The sequence below is a fragment of the Myotis lucifugus genome, unplaced genomic scaffold (genome assembly GCF_000147115.1).
Source record: "Myotis lucifugus unplaced genomic scaffold, Myoluc2.0 scaffold_154, whole genome shotgun sequence".
NCBI lineage: Eukaryota > Metazoa > Chordata > Mammalia > Chiroptera > Vespertilionidae > Myotis > Myotis lucifugus.
Genome location: NW_005871202.1, coordinates 2,887,159 through 2,904,881, shown reverse-complemented (window position 1 = coordinate 2,904,881; position 17,723 = coordinate 2,887,159). Strand labels below are relative to the sequence as shown.

Here is a 17,723-nt window from a genome sequence, read left to right as displayed (position 1 = left end):
ATAGTGATGTTTTGTTCAGGAGGTTAACATGGTTTAATAAATCGGAAATTGTACGGACCACAGTGAAAGGCACCCTGGACAACGTGTTACACAGCACGATCCGAAGTGGCCCGAGTCATGTCCTCAACAGGACGTTAGGACAGGAAAGAAAAGTCAGAGGAAAGTGTGTAACCGCTGAACTTCTAATTAGTTTAACTTCATAATTGGTTATCCTCATTGAAAAGAGGCTTGTTTCTTCGATGTTTTCTATAGTGTTAAACACCTTAGAGATTACAAAGCAAATACTCAGAATAAAAAGAGTGTGATAGTCACAGCGTCCAGTTTCTGTCCCTCAGGCACACTGGAAACCTCTATTAGTGCCATGCAGATGCCTGGGGAAATACTCCTATTGTACGTCACCTGTTATACCTTACGAGGGGAAGGCTCTACTGCACAGGAAATATTGATGCTTCCTCCTTCTATGTTCTTCATTGAACAGAGAGAGCGATTTACCCCAAACTACACTTAACCTGTTTCAATAAAATCTCTCGACGCCCTGCATTCTACCTGTGCTTCTAGGCAAATCAATCAATATTTTACCTAGAGCATCGATTGCTTGCTTCAGATTAGATGCTCTGATTTCAAAGACAATGGTGCCAACGAGAAGGAAGATGGGCTAGATTGGGTCAAATCCAGCGTTTCCAGAATCCGAAGTTCTGACTTAAGAGCTAAAATATTTTCAGGGATGGGCTCCTTTCCCTCCAGGCAAAACATACCTTCCTGGACTTAAGAGGCTTATTAAAGGTCTCACATGATTTCCTCAACTTCAAACGACGCTTCCAAAATGTCATTTTCAGACCCAAAGGAAACGAGTCCCACACTCGTGGATTCAATTTACCTTGGAGTATCTGAAGGCTAAAATTAACTGAGTTCAAAAGAGTTTTAGGCACTCGGTCATTCCAAAACAAAAGATGGCGTGCCTAGAATGCACTTCAGGATAAAATACATTTTAAAATTTGTCAAAATACACACAAAACAGTAACTGTGTGTCATCTTCCTTCAATATTGCCCATCACCACTCATTTAACTACTGGTCCTTAATGGAGAGTATGTTCACTAAGGACTGCATGAGTTACAACAGCCCCAAATATTTGTCAGTATATATTTTTAAAAAAGCTCTCCCGGAAAGAGGATATTAACTACTGTCCCGGCACGTTGAACCCCTCTACTGCATGGTCACCGTCTTCAGATTTTCACTATCAAAGTCTGAGTTTTAAATTCCACAGGCAACTGGCTCATCTGTTAGATGCTTATTTAGCAATGTGTTTATAACTAATTAAATGGCTGGAAAAGCAGTTCATTTCAACGATGTGCTTTAGACAATGAGGCCAGGAAATACAAAATTCCTGGCAGCTAAATAGGCAGAAAATGAAAGAAAGAAAGCCTAAGCCCCTACAGAGGATTCCCTGCTCTCCGTCCAGGCGGGGTTTGTTTGCTTTCCTTCCCTTTCAGCAACTGATTCTCAACAGACACCCCAAGTCACCTCGTGTGGCCGCCTACTGTGCTTACATACCTGCCGTCAGGAAGAAGCCTCCATCTGCCCGGGAGGCTGGCAAAGTCCCGCACATTCCTGAGCCGAGAGACGGCAGAGGCTGCGGTGAACGCTCGGGGAGAAGCCCAGGTACACCAGCATCTGCCTAAGACGGCAAAGGGATTCCCAGCCACGACCTCACCCGTGCAGTGTGTTACAGCAGGATCCAGAGTGGTCCATGGTCCGGGACCAGTCCTCCAGGCTGACTGTGGTCCCTGACCCGGGACCAGTCCTCCAGGCTGGCTGTGGTCCCTGACCCGGGACCAGGCCCACCAGGCTGGCTGTGGAACTGCAGGTCTAGGCAGAGCCTGGTGCACTTGGGTAGTGGAGGGTCAGGGCACCAATATGAGGGGAATGTACTCCATGCCCATTCCACACGTAAAACCAGTGGTTCTCAAACGTGAGCCCGCATCCTGACTCCTTGGGAGCCTTGTTGAAAGGGAAGGTCTGGGGGACCTGGCCCAGGGACCCCACTTTGAGGAGCACTGCAGTGAGGACCGGGCATGTGAGTGTCTCAGCTTCCACTGCACTGACAGACACGCATCGAGACTGTGTAACAAATGGGAAGATCAATGCAAAGGGCCCTGCTTCGCAAGGCACTGCTGGCAGCTCACTTCCAAGCATCAGTTTAGGACAAATGGGATTTCTGCCGCACGAAGCTCAATCCGCCTGACCTCAGAATCACACGGCTTGGACGGTCTCCGCTGTTTTTATGTCACCTCGCTCTTCATTTTCACCTCCACTGTCCCCTTTCCTGCGCTTCCCTCTGAACTCTTCCTGTTTGCTAAGAAATCCGTTTCCTCACCCTTTCTAATCTCATTGCTGTCTTCAAACATCTACCACCTTGATTTTCAACCAAGAATGTTTAAGACATGCAATACCTAACTATTTAGACTGTCAAACAAAAAAAATGACAACATGTCCTAGCCGGTTTGGCTCAGTGGATAGAGCGTTGGCCTGTGGACTGAAGGGTCCCCAGGTTCCATTCCAGCCAAGGGCACATGTCTGGGTTGCAGGCTCGATCCCCAGTAGGGGGCGTGCAGGAGGCAGCCAATCAATGATTTTCTCTCATCATTGATGTTTCTGTCTCTATGACAACAGCCAACACAACAATAACCGTCCAGTGTGAATGAATCAAAATTATAACTGCTTTTTGTCAGATCGGTAAAAATATAGTTTTGGCATGCTGCAGAAATTTAGCAATTAGTTTATGTGCCAGGAGATGGAAAAGGCTGAAAATCACTGATCTACCATATTTATTGGCCTTTATCTCTAAATGGGACACCAGTTCTCCTTCAGTTCTTCTTCCCTGTGTTTGTAGCTACATTTCCATGTGCTTTTAACACACTCGCCAACACACTCTCGCATTCCACAAGTACCTTCTTCAGGGGGTTCTCTTGCTTTTCCCTTTGAACTTAACGCTTGGGTTGTGAGCACATAGACGTCTAGCACCTACAGCTTCCCAAGGTTTCACCTGTCTCCACACACAGACCTCACTGTTTCTCCTCCCTTCCCCTTTCTGGCTGGAGTAGCTTTTATATATTCTTTTTTTCCTCTAAAAACTTTGCTTCAATTTATTACTTGTATTAAAATGTATCCAGGCAAGAAAGAGCTGCCTCTACGCATTCCCTTTACTATTAGCAGAGACTTCTGGAAACCTCAGTTCTAAATATTTTAAAAGCACTGTACACACACACACACACACACACACACCCTCCTTACCCCTTTACACATCTGCTGCTTTGAAGGAAAGGAAAAGAAAAGTATTTTCTGCACAACTTCCCTTCCCCTTAACTCTGCTCCTGCTTTAAGGTGCCGAGAACAAAGCAGAGACAATCGAGGCGAAGTCCCCCGCGAGGGCCACAGGGAGGCACTGCCACACCCTGACAAGGCTGCAGCGGTGGTAGTCTCTGATCTACTCAGCAACGACAGGAAACAATTCTCTTATCAAGCTTCGGAGGGAGCAGAAATACAGCAAAATTGGAAAAAAACACACACCCACATTGAATCCTCATTATTTACGAGGAAGTTTTTTTCTTTCCTCCTGTAGATACTATTTTAGAACATGCCTCGGGGGTGGGAGCGGGAGGACCTCGCCGAGCACTGAACTCGAATGCGGAAAGTAAGAAGTATTGGGACCGTCTTTAATTAAGTCCTTCAACAACCACTGCGCTGGCCGCTGTACTTGACAAAAGCTATAACCAAGAACAAAAATTAGCAAATGGAATCTAACAACTGAAAAGGCCTGTCTCAAGAACGGAAAAGCCCTGGCCGGTTTGGCTCAGTGGATAGAGCATCAGCCTGCGGACCGAAGGGTCCCAGGTTCGATTCGGGTCAAGGGCACATGCCTGGGTTGCGGGCTCCGTCCAACGTGCAGGAGGCAGCCAATCAATGATTCCCTCTCATCATTGGCGTTTCGATCTCTCTCTTCCTCTCTAAAATCAATAAAAATATATTTTTAAAAAAAGAACGGATAAAATGCTAAAACACTTAAGAAATGATACAATTTACCTATACTTCAATATTTCTCTCTTTGCATTTTGATAATTTAATTTCTGCTGTTTTTAAAATAGGATGAGTCCAGAAAAGGTTTATGTGCACGTGGGTGCACATTTTCTAAGAACTGGCTGGGGCTTGTTCAAAATGGGTGGATTAAAAAACACACACACACACACACAAAACAAAATGGGTGGATTGTTTTGCTCCTAATATAAAGGAATACATGTATTACAATAAATTTAATTGAAAATCTTTTACAGAAAGTAATATCCTATGCATCCCTGAATGGTAAAAAGATTTGAGATTCTTACTAATTAAAAAGACTCTTCTTTTATAACTTTTACAGTAATTATGGTATGCATTTTGAAGAAAAATATCCTAAGTAAGGAAGTGAAACACCCCCAAGTGAGTCATCAACATTAGGATGCAGATTATATATTCTGATGTGGAAACAAAAGGAGAAATGTGTAATGGTTCTAGCTGGGACACAGCGAGTTAGTGAGCCTGATAAACGGCCTCTGCGTGCCGACAGCATGTGGCGATCTCCAATCTATTACCCTTCTCAACTGATGTGCTATTATCTTTGGACAACTTCCATGCTAGGAGGTGATCCCGGCACGAAAGATGTCTTAAATGAAAAGCTTATAAACAAGACACATTTCACTGCTGGTGCCTGAATTAATATGAGCGATCAGCGACTGAACTAAAGGTGATTTGAGACAAAAATTGTTTTAATTGTTTACCCAAACAATTGCAATATAAATGAGTAATTGTACATTTTAGCAACGGTCTCTGTATCAATCTGTAATTATGTTAAATATACAGATACGCTCATGGTCCGCACAGCAATATGTGGTCAGTGATGTCCGGCAACTGGGAAGCAAAATTCTAGAGACTATTCAGGCGATCTGTGGGAAATACACTTTAGTGAATTCCTTACCACCTTTTACATTTACTTCTCAGTCTTAAGTACGTGACAGACATGTATAGTGCAAGCATAACCACGGCTGTATAAAACATATAGGGCTACAAAAAGAAGCAAGCTATTGTTATCATGGCTTATTTTAACTTAGAGGTGTTTAGAATCAAGCACCAAATCACGTCACAGAATTTGTTTGGGAGCATTAAGAACTGAACAACAACTAAACAATATTAATTCTGAAAATATGAAGATTGTTTTTTACTATTATCAAGAAGGCTAAAATAGCGTAACAGTCTTTGCTTCACATTTTAGTTATTTTGGTGGGGGAGCCACAGCATCAAGTGCACGAGTCTATATTAGGCATTTTCTTCTTTTTTTTTTAAAAAAAAGTATATTTTATTGATTTTTTACAGAGAGGAAGGGAGAGGGATAGAGAGTTAGAAACATCGATGAGAGAGAAACATCGATCAGCTGCCTCCTGCACACCTCCTACTGGGGATGTGTCTGCAACCAAGGTACATGCCCTTGGCGGGAATCGAACCTGGGACCTTTCAGTCTGCAGGCCGACGCTCTATCCACTGAGCCAAACCGGCTAGGGTTAGACATTTTTTTACATGTTTTATGATATCAATTACACCTCCTGTTGGTAGTTATTGCATACTAAAAATATATTACAATTAAAATGGAAATGAAAAGGAACATCCTAAAATTCCTATGTGCTATTTGAACACGACTTATTATATTTAATTATTAGTTCATGTTATTATCAATGGCCATCCATGGTTAAAAAGTACTCAGCAAAGTTCTTTCTGTAAATTTGAGACAGAAGTGTGGACTAGATGAAGAGAAGAATTTCGGGTGTAGATGTGCCATTTATGACGAATAAAAGAATGTCAAGGTTGTAAGAGACTTTGGAGCTGTCCATCTCAGCCAATCAGATGAGAGTTAGTGAACAGTAGTTAACAAATCAAAACAGAAAACAACCAGTCCAAAGAGCGGGAAGTGGTTTAAATAGGGCTTATTAAGCACCTATTTTTGGTGTGCAAATAAAATATAGGATTTCCCAATAAAATGTATACACACTTTAACAGCTGGCAACTCACTTAATTTTCATTCCTGTTCAGGTTTAACTGATTTGAAATAATGGGTGAAGCCAGACAAAGCTTTGAACAAAGGAAATTTACCCTAAAGGGCCACTAGACTTTTTTCATGGGGATAAAAAAATAAAAGATAAAATTTACGGCCAAACTGGCAACAGTCTATGAATTGAGGGCACACAAATACCAAACGAAAAGATTCCTGATGTTTGCGATTCCATTGCTTCGCATTATCAGCAGGGCCTGGACCAGAACACTCATCAGTTTGAAAACAGGCACTGACAAAAAAATTATTCGCTTTTGTAGATTCTTTTAAATGTTGCAAATGAACTGCATGTTAATAAACATTGACTTTGTAATCATTCAAAGTGCATATACATTTTTGGGGGACACCCTGTATTATCTAATTTAAACATCACAACGTCATGTGTGTGTGTGTGTGTGTGTGTGTGTGTGTGTGTGTGTGTGTGTAAAATCTACTTTTTTAAGATGAGGAAACTGAGCCGCCATGTGCCAGAGCTGGCACAGAGACAGAGCCAGGTCTGTTTTGCCCCCAAACTTATGTCTGTAACCAGTTACCTAAAAGAGTCGTAGTTTCTACGTGAGGACTGTACCTTCGCACTTGTGTAGAACACACTTCTATTTGGATTTATCGCTTACCTGAAACATAAGAGATGTTAGCTTTTATAATTTAACGCACTGAGGACACGCAGCCTTTTGTTGCGAGGTCTCGCGTGGCGGGAGGCGTCCTGAGAGAAGAGCTCCAGGTGCAGGAGTTGTCAGTAAGACCCCACCCGTGGCTTGTGCAGCTTGTGTGTTTAAGCACGAGATTCTTCGTAAGACTTAGGGATGCGTTTTGCACTAATGTGAAAATCTTGTTTAGCCACGTATATGTTACCCAGTGAGCTCAGGGCAAAGTACCCAAAAGAGTTAAAAAATGAGTTAAATAACTCATTTAACTCAAAGTACCTTAAAAAATGAGTTAAATAACTAAAAAGGAGAAGGCTCCAAACTTGCTGACCTTTTCTGCGATGACAAGCGGCTGCAGCAGTAGCTACCGAGAATATATATTTTAAAAATTGTTATATTAATCTGCCCCTTCAAGGTAAAGGCAGTGTTCAGGAATGAGTGAGAAAGCACTGCTTCTCTACAGAAAGTCTTAGTGCAGAGAGAACAATGTTAAAACTGACATAAGGAAATATTCCCATCAACACAGGATTTTGTTGCCAAGAATAATGACTGTCATCTATAAGGAGTCTGCAAAACATGGTATTTTCATGGGCTTTGTCCTTGTTTATTAAAAAATGTGAAAATGCAACAGCTTACCATTTGTTTGCTAGTGCATCAGAGAAATCAGCCAGATTCCAACAGATACTGTGCAACCTCGGAACTGGGTGGCATCTCAAAAAGCCAGACTCACAGGCCCAGAGTTCTCAGTCTCAACGGGCCTTCAGAAGAATGAAAACGATTAGATAATCTCTACAGTTAATTCCAATCTTGGAGAGTCCATCTTTCTGAAAAGCCTTCCCTCCTTCTCCCGCCCTCAGCAATGAACTTGCGTTTTCACGGTGGTCCCTGGGAGACTTCATAAACACCTGCTGAGCGGGTGAGTGCCTTCAGGTTTCACTTTAGGAAGTATCCCTCCCACCACCACTGCACATAATTCCTTCCCGTGTTATGCCAGTGACCTGTTTCCGAAACAGATCCTGTCTGTACTTCCCACGTTATCTCCTTTAGGATGTTGCCCCAATTAAACTGATAATAGGTGATTCTTCTCACAATTCAAAGATACCTACCTCCGTAGCTGAAACGGCTATTTCTCACAAAAATTAGTCAACACACAAGTTCTCAGTAGCTGTCATTTAACTTTACGAACACTAAATCAACGATCACACTTTTAAATGTGCAGCATAGAAAAGGAATAAGGAAAAGAAACTAAAGGGCCATGTATTTTACATGACATTTCAATATATCCTTATAAAATCTTTGTGACGTGTGATCAAGCCCATTTTATGGGGGGAAAAACACAAGATAAAAACATATGAGCCCTCTGCCCAAGGTTACGTAGCGAGTAGGGTGTTGTGATTTGAACCCAGATCTGTCTGTCCCCAGGCCGAAGCTTTTTCTAGTGCTCCAGGACGGGAAAGAAGCGGTATTATATTAGTGCAGGATGTCATCGGCACACGATGACTTCCGGTGGTGTTTTAAGTGGTTCAGACTATGAGGTGAGATGCTAAGAAATCAGAAAGACAGTCGGAGCAGAATCAGAGGGTTATCAAGTGAAATTTATTAAGCTCAGTTGGTTAATTGCATGTCCCAGAATTTAATCTTATGGGGTAGAAAACAGGCTTGAAATGAAAGGAGAAAGACATGAAATCGGCAGAAGCATGTCAAGGCACAACGAAGAAGCCAGGAAGAGATAAGCAATGGCCTCCGACGGGGTCCATGTGAATCGGTAATGAAGCCAGAGGATGAAATTTCAGAGGAAAAAAACACACCACAGTTTTAAAAATGGATAAAATTTAATTCTAGGAAAAGGTAAGATCACCATGTAAGGAATGACGTTAAGTAGAGATAAAACACACACATTTAAGGAAAAGGACCAGAACGCGTTTTCACAGACAATGTGAGTGAAGAGTAAAAGCATAAAAGAAATCTCACAGAACAGTTACTGAGAAGGAGAAGTACCCAACATGAATAGATCCCACTCAGAAAAGACCGGATTAAATCCTCAGTGGCTATGACCGAAGTCCTACGCTAAGACCCATGGCTGTCCACTCTGATCCTGTTCTCAGTGACTAGAGATGTGTTAGGAGTAAAGAATCCACTTCCCTCCGTACCATGGATATCAAGGTCATCATATGAATATTTCATACAGATTGCTGGTTATCCAAGACCAAACATGATCAGAGTGTACAGTATTTGCAATTTTTTTCTTTTCTAATCCTCACCCGAGGATAACTTTGCATTGATTTTTTTGGAGAGTGGAAGAGAGAGGGAAAGACAGAAATATCAGTGTGAGAGAAACACATCGATTGGTTGCCTCCTGCAAGAGCCCCGACCAGGGCCAGGGAAGAGCCTGCAACCAAGGTACATGCCCTTGACCGGAATCGTACCCTTCAGTCCCCAGGCCGATGCTCTATCCACTGAGCCAAACCGGCTAAGGCAATTTTTTTTTTTTAATATATTTTATTGATTTTTTACAGAGGGGAAGGGAGAGAGATAGAGAGTTAGAAACATCGATGAGAGAGAAACATCGATCAGCTGCCTCCTGCACACTCCCTACTGGGGATGTGCCCGCAACCCAGGTACATGCCCTTGACCGGAATCGAACCTGGGACCTTTCAGTCCGCTGGCCGACGCTCTATCCACTGAGCCAAACCGGTTTCGGCAGCTAAGGCAATTTCTTAAAATTAACTCTTTAAAAAAGCAGTTAGGCCTCTAGCCTAATGACTAATGCATACTTTCTTGGTGTCTTCATTGCTATTACAAGCAAGCTGGTTCACTTCAATGAAACAAAAGAACACGCCTGCTCTACCGGGCGGTGCCTTCATCACGCTCAAAAGCGACCTACGCCGGAAATGCCTGAGATGCGGGGGCTCTCCCCTCTGACTGAAGGGAGACTGCGTGATTCCCTCCAAACTCTTCCGACCTCCGCTAAGGACACGCTTCAAGGCTATGGGAGCTGCCTTTCATGATAATCTGAAGGTGTGTTTTTTTCGTTTCAAGAACAAAATTAGCAGACGTAGGGTTCCTTCCTACAAACATTCACTTACTTTTTGTTGAGTGATAGGAATAGTGAAAAAAACAAGAGGTTTTACTCTGATAAAAATGTGGTTTATGCTTGGCCTACCTAACACATAAAGGTAAGTTTGTTATTTATTACTCTACATATTCCTCTTACAGGTGCACACGTATCTCTTCATAGGCCTTTTAAGAAACACCGTAAGTCATTAAAGATGAGATATTTCAAAAGATCTAGGACCCAGTTCATTTGTACTATTTATTAGTATGTAATTTTAGATGAATTTTCAGGGGTTTTTTTGATGCTGTTGTTTGTTTGTTTCTTTTTAATAAATGCAGATGATGAGATTCTCAAAGATGAATTAAGAATTCTGAGCCTGGCTGGTGTGGCTCAATGGTTGAGCATTGACCTATGAACCAGGAGGTCATGATTCGATTCCCAGACAGCGTACGTGACCCTGTTTCGACTCAATCCCCAGTAGAGGGCGTGTAGGAGGCAATCGATGAGTCTCACTCATTATTGATGTTTCTATTTTTCTCTCTCTCCCCCTTCCTCTCTGAAATCAATAATAACATATATTTTTGAAAAAGAATTGTTAGCCTAGGTCCCCGTACAATTTTAAAGTTTGTGTTCAGTAACCTACTTTCTTCATTTTTGCATCTCTTTTCCACATTCTGGGATATTCTTTCCCCACAGGTACCCTGGGTCTCCCCAAACTTCAATGAAAGGGTAAGGCATCACATAGTGAACCTATGTCAGTTGCCGGGAACCAGTTCCAGCATGTCATAATTTCAAGAGTTTCATCAAAAGGTTGATGAGACTTGGGGACTCACCAGGGTTGAGTCACACATGTAGTCACCTGTTGGGAATGGCTAAAGGCATTTCCCCAAACCTGAATAGGAAACTGATTGTGGCTGCCAGACAGCTAAAAGGCATCTTAATCTACATGTTATTGCCTCCTACTGGCCAAACACCTGAACAGCCGTAGGCTAATTCCCCCAAACTGACAATGCTTCTGTACCCTTTGAAACCTTACCCTTTGAAGTGTATCATCTCCACCTTGCCTTAGGACAAATTGTGTTAATAAAAGCAAGGGTCCAAACAAGGAGGGAGTCTTCAGTTCCTTTAGCTAAAGGTCCTCTGACCCCCAATACCTTTCAAAATTATATCTCATCTCCAGACTCTTTATTAATCTCTGGATTCCTATGTCATCTGCGCACAGCCTTTTCCAGATTCCTGAACCCTTCTTGATGCTGGGACATGAACCCCGGCAGTCAGTGGGGGCCCTCCCTGGAATATTTTACTGAGTATCTTCAGTCACGGAGACTCCTACCACTCAGCACCTGCGGCAGGCAGCTGGCCATCAGCACGTGGGTGGCAGTACAGGTTTTCAATGGGCAGAGCGCTCCCTGGCGCTGTGCAGCCTCAGTGGCAGGGTGCTGCCTACACTTCTGATTGGCGAGGCTGAGCCGGCCCTGACGCTCCTAGGATTGTCTCGCTTTTGTCTAGAACCATTTAGAGTGAAGATTAAAGTTAGGGGAAAAGGGACTATCAGTTTAGTACGTTATACTTCTGGTTAGGGATTTTATTTGTTTTTAAAGATGCAGCCATTGATTTCACATTAAAACCGCCCAGGACATCTCAATATTTAAATTAAACATGCAATAATAAAAAGGTCATCTCATATGCAATTTCATACATTAGTAATTAGCAAAGCATTAGTGAACTACAAGGTAAAAAGCTATGAGAACATAACTAATGAACTATCAATGCCAAAGTACACTTTATAATAAAACAAGATGTTAATAAATGTTTTATTAAATGGCTACAAACGAACGGTTTTGTTAACATCTAATAGGGAACTACGTACTAGGCTACTTAATTCACATCCACAAACGAGGACCTCGCAGGCAATTAACTTTACAATTGCTGAAGGTCAGGGCTTTGGATGAGAGTTACTGAGCTACACCTTTAAGTGCTGTGCTGTGGGGGTCAAGTCTAAGCCTTCCCTCAGCTGCCTGGAGTCTGGGTGTAGCTGCGAATATGCCCTGAAGCAGCTATTAAATGGCCTGCAGGTGAACTACAGAAAGTATAAGGAATACTCAGCTCAAAGGAAAGGAATTGTGAGGAAAACTCCACAGAGTAGTCTCTGTATATCTGGGCACTGATTGTTATTTGTAGGCGATGGATGATGAGGCACCAAAGATACGTTTATCAACTGCACATGCTTGTTTGCCTCTTACTGTGATTGCAGGGGATCTGAAACTCACCAAGAATACAGACCAGCACTAGTCTATTTTCCGATGGTCTCCAGCAGCAACAAATGTTAGACTCATCAGAGAAAGGACATACACAGTTTTATGGATGCAAGAAACTGTCCTATTCCTCTTATAGGTGCACACGTATCCTGCTTTTTAAATAAATAAAAAAACCTGCTTTTTAAATAAATCGAAATGAAAGCTATGCTAAACCAGATAGGACAAGGAAGGAACTATTTTATGTCTTCTCTCCAATTTACATAAACCGACCGTCTACACAGGACTGCAATTTTCCTGGATTTATTACACGCCAATTTGTGACCAACGGCTATCGCTATACACCGACAGGAAAAAAGGGGAGGAGCCAAAGAGAAAGACACAGAGATTCTTAGTTATATAAAGAATTTCATCCTCTATAGTTTATATTTTTAAAGGGCAGTTTCAGAACAGCGAGAATCAGTAAGATGAGTATATAGAAATAACAGAAATAATTGCCAAAGATGAAACGCTACAGCAGATTAACAACTTGTTAAAGGCAGACGCAGTGGAGATAAAGTTGTTCATGTAGCTGAAACGGAGCCTGAGACTCCTGCTCAATGGGGAACCTTAACTAAAAAAGGAAAAATCAATGAGAAGTGAGGCTGGTTCCTGCTCTCAGGAGTTCCAACCAAGCGAGACGAGGAAAGAAGCCACAGCTCGGCCGTGTCAGTGCAGGAGACAGCCACGTCCTGCTCAGGCTGGTGCCACTCGGCGCCTGCAAGCTCAAATGCCACCTCTCTTTTTTCAATCCTCACCCGAGGATAATTTTCCATTGATTTTCAGACGGAGTGGATGGGAAAGATGAGGGGGATGAGAGAGAGAAACGTGGATTGGTTGCCTCCTGCACATGTCCAGACCAGGAATGGGGAGCAGACCTGCGACCGCGGCACATGCCCTTGACCGGGAATCGAACCAGCGACCCTTCAGCCTGTGGGCCGACGCTCTAACCACTGAGAAACTGGCCAGGGCTAAAATGCCACATCTTTTCTTCTTTTTTAATCCTCACCTGAGGACATTTTTTCCATTGATTTTTAGAGAGAGCAGAAGGGAGAGGGAGAGACAGAGAAGCACTGATATGAGAGAGGTACGCCCATTGGTTGCCTCCCGCATGCCCCCACCAGGGCCGGGAACCTGCAACCAAGGGATGTGCCCTTGACTGGAATCGAACCCAGGACCCTTCAGTCCACAGGCCAATGCTCTATCCACTGAGCATAATCAGCCAGGGTGGAAATGTCACACCTTTTGATTAGCAATAGTTATAAGGTGAACATTGAAAATGAGAAAACAAAGCCATACTACAAATGAACATTTTTAGCATGATAGACAATTTTCAGATTCATTATTTTTATACATATATGAGATAATATCATCGGGTAGGCTTTCCACCTATGTCAACTCATAAAACCTAAGATGCAATTCCATTGATGGTTCAATAACTGTATTGCTCTGAAATGGAATTTCAAATGGTATTGCTTTGCTATCACCCCCAGAGTGATTTCTGAATACAGAGATATCAGCTGCGATTTCACATACAGCCACAATGGGTTGTACTCTGAAGGGCTACTTTCTTTCCTGACTTTTTACCAACCAAAATTCATTAGTATAACATGAGGGATAACAAGAACACCGTGTATCTTTCTGCAAAATTATTCCAGTTCTCTCCACTCTAAGAAGTGGCCTTACGGAACAGCAACCCTCCTTCTGACACTAGAATTTTTGAGTCTCCTGTGCTACATAGAACACCCCTGAAATTAAACATGCTTCTGATGACTCAACTGGACACATTTCAAAAATATCTGTCAACACAATATCAACTACAACGCAATTATCCATATTCACTTATATGACTCCACTGGAAAATCCCTTCTTTCCTGATAACATTTTCCAAGTGAAAACAGTGAGCCAGCACTGCTGAGTGGTTCGGTGGGTGCTAGTGAATGACACTGGGTAAAGTTAGCTCTGTGCTCGCAACCTGGGGGAGAAGTGTGTGTGCACACGACTCCATGCTCAGTGAGGAAATCCGCCACCTGCCGACTTCTCCTGTACTTTCTCTAATTCCTCAGGAAGAGGGTCAATAATAGAAAACCAACAATACAACTGCAGCTACTCTTGGCTGCACTACAGATAAAAACACAAGAGTACTTGGCAGTTCCTAGGTCAAGAGTAAAAGAAAAGACAGCAAGATTTTAACTGCGAGGACCTCCTGTCAGCTCATCCTCAGGGCAAAATTCCTTTAGATGGTGCATTTAATGGCAAAAAAAAAAGGAATTTATGCATCGGGAGACCATTGCATCACCGAAGCCTGACTGAGAGGCTGACATCCACAAAGCGGGGACTCCAGGAGCAGGCTCTGTAGGGGACACTCTCCCCGGGTCCCGAGTCCTCTATCTGGGTTTCATATGGTGACGATGCTTTCCCTCTAAGTCTAATGGAAACTCAGGGCAGAGTAGAACTAAATACTCACAGGCCTGTCAGGGCCACGTGGCTGCAAAGCTGCCAATAAGAGCAATGCGGCGGGACCCCGCCCTCTCTGCTTGTGTCACACATGATGTAACGGAGACACGGCTGTGGCGGTTCGGGACAAAGACAGAGGTCAAACTTCCTGTATCTGGAGACATTTAATAAGGAAATGGATCGGCTCGCACAGCTCTCACTGGTCAGCACTTTCGTACGAACGGGCTGCCACCCCTGGGCCCGCCGGTGCCGGAAGTTCACGGAGACACCAGTGCGTGTGCAGACCAAGCACGCGGCTGGTGCAGCCTCGGGGACAGCCCGAGACGGGCCGTCACGCAGAAGTGGGCGGAACGACTCCCTAGGTGACAGGTGGCTAGTGGCCTGATTACACCCGAGGATGAGTTTCAGAAAGGGCGCTGGGACGCGCATCCTCAGGAAGGACCCCGAAGGCCCTGTCTAGGGGTGAACGCGGTGGTTCAGGGAAGGAAGATGGAGAGCAGGTCCCACCCCTCTCATCCTGCGCGAAATGAAATGTCCTCACGGTCACCTGACTTGTGCTCAAGGACCGCACTTGGGCGTCCACAATGAGTTTCCGATGTAATGGACACAGCCCAGCGGGGAAAGTAGGGCTGTCTAGTACCAGGTAGACGCTGGCCGTGTTCACAGAGCCCGAATCCCATTTTACATCTCCGTCCTTGTCTACACACGTGCGATGATTTGTGCACAAGAAAAACCCACAAAAAACGGTAGTAAGGGGAGTTCACTGGCCCAGCCATAAAAAACTCAGCCATCACCTGGAACCACTCTTCGAAAAGAGCAAACAGCGTACGTAAGTTTGCTCAGTTCCTTTTCCTACGGAAAAGGCTGGGCGTGTTGAACTGAAACCTGTGTTGACGCCGCAGACGGCAGTCTCCGTGTGCGCCCCGAGCCGGGAGGAGTTACCTGCTTTCCAGTGGGACATTACTGCCAAGGACCCAGCTGTCCTGCAGCTGGACGGACTCGGGTGTGGTTTGCAGCTCGGCGGGCAGCGCAGCCGGCGGGGCCGGACTCTGGTTCCTCCTGTTCGTCAGGGAGTTTCTGTTGAGGGAGGTGATGGACGGGTGGTGCTGGGCCGCGTGCTGCTTGTGGGGCGGGGGCAGCGGCTGCAGGGTGGACTGGCCTTGGCCGTTGGCAGGTTGCTCTGAAAATGGAAAAGGACACCCGTTACCTATGTGTCCGCGGACAGCCACACCGACACACGCTGCCCGTTGCTCGGGATCCGCTGCGTGAATTAGAATGAAAACCTGCCTATGAATCCATAACCTAATACATTTGCATATTATTCTATTAAGTGGGTGTTCGGCGACATTCTCTAAGAGTGGCTTTACCCTTGATACACAGAGTTCTAATTAATATACAACAGATGGCAAAATTGCTTTTGGTTCTAATTTGCTTCAGACTTTTTTTTCATCTGGTTTTATTAACACCTACAGAAAACATATCCGACAGCTCCCCTAATGCGCCTTTTGATTCCAGCCTTATTTAAACAAACCAACCCTGAAATTAAATGGGTAGTTTCGGTAGAACACAAAGGTTTGCGAAACGCGTATAATCTCTATAATTATTTGATGGCGTTTTTTAGAGAGTTATTTAACCGCAATAAATTATTCCAAGCTCGCTGCTCGACAGCGGCAGATCTGCTTTAGTGCGTCCGGGACGCGGCAGGTCTGCGCCGCGACCCGCTCAGAGATGCCAAGGGTTCTTCAGCAGAAGGTCACTCTGGGAAGCAGATGCTGCTTCGTGGATATTTAACAGAAGCACATCTGACCACCACGTCGGAACACTTGCGGGCTTAATGACCGTTACACTCACTGGAACACACAGCAGACTTGCCAATTTCACGGCGGGACCGCGGCAGAACGGCGTGCGGAGTCAGTCCCAGGTGACCAGAGTGGGGTGTGCCCCTATGTCAGTGGTACAAAAATTTTGTCCTAAACCAGAATCAGGAAAGATCCAGAAAACTTCCAAATATAAATACAATGTTAGGTTGTAACCAGAAAAGGGTTCCCTAAAGCTACGATGTTGTAAAACTTCCAAATATAAATACAATGTTAGGTTGTAACCAGAAAAGGGTTCCCTAAAGCTACGATGTTGTAAGTGAAAGTTTGCAGATTCTGAGCCATACTTTGCAACCCCATTACCTACCCAGCTTTGGAAATGCCAGAATTCACAAAGACTACATTTTAGCAAGCAGACAGAGGACTCCTTCATTTCATGCTAAACTTATTATGGTTCCACACACAAAGATGTCAATTTTTTACTAAATGTAGTTCAAAGGGCAATATAATTTTAAAGTGATGTATTAAACCATGCTATTAATATAAATGCACATATTAAAAGGGAATAGGAAACATAGGGACTATCTTTCATCTACAATGTGAACGCCAGCAGTGATGAAGCCAAATTAGACAGCCAAGCATTATAATTCTGGTCACATGAAATGAATACATGATATATAATAGTCTAAATATATATTACTAAACCTCTTTACAGGGGACACCAATTAAAATAAGCCCTCCCCGCGCATATAACATCAGTAATTACTGCGTGCTCCGATTGGTCTCAAATAATCCATTTCACATCATTTAACAAGTAATAATTTCTTACTCTTGAAGTGAGGGCCAGAGATATCACGTAAATATACGAAAAAAGCAGCTTCCTTGCCCAGTCTCTATTCGTGAAGATCCCCATACTAGACACGAGAGAAATGTGGCCCAGTCCATTGCTTTGGTGCTCATGAAAAATTATGTGTCTAAACCTCAGTTAAATTGAAATTAGCCTTTGGGGGAAACGGCAGAGTTAAAATAGCACATAGTTTAACGGTGTTAGAAAAAATGAAACTAACAGTTTAAAATTCATAGAAGATTTATCGCTCAGGTACACAGAGTAATTAACTAGCTCTGCCGCCCCAGCATCCGTGCATGTGTGTGTCGTTAAGGGACATTTCAAGCTGCTTGTTGGATGACAGAATAAGCTACAGTTACCGGGGCCTAGGCCAGGTTGGTGTCAATGGAATGGAAACAGGGAAAAGTACTAAGATTGTGTCTAAAAAGAAGAAGGTTGGGTCAGATGACTCCGTGTTTTTAAGCATGGTGCCATG

General features: G+C 43.7%; 1 protein-coding gene across 1 annotated transcript in view; it reads right to left on the bottom strand.

Annotated features, from left to right (window-relative positions):
* The window catches only part of TENM3 (teneurin transmembrane protein 3), a 420,114-nt gene that overhangs the window by 149,365 nt on the left and 253,026 nt on the right, over positions 1-17,723 (bottom strand). Inside the window, exon 3 of the mRNA XM_023759395.1 lies at positions 15,527-15,764. Coding sequence (XP_023615163.1) covers positions 15,527-15,764 — 238 coding nt within the window. The remainder of the gene's footprint in view (positions 1-15,526; positions 15,765-17,723) is intronic.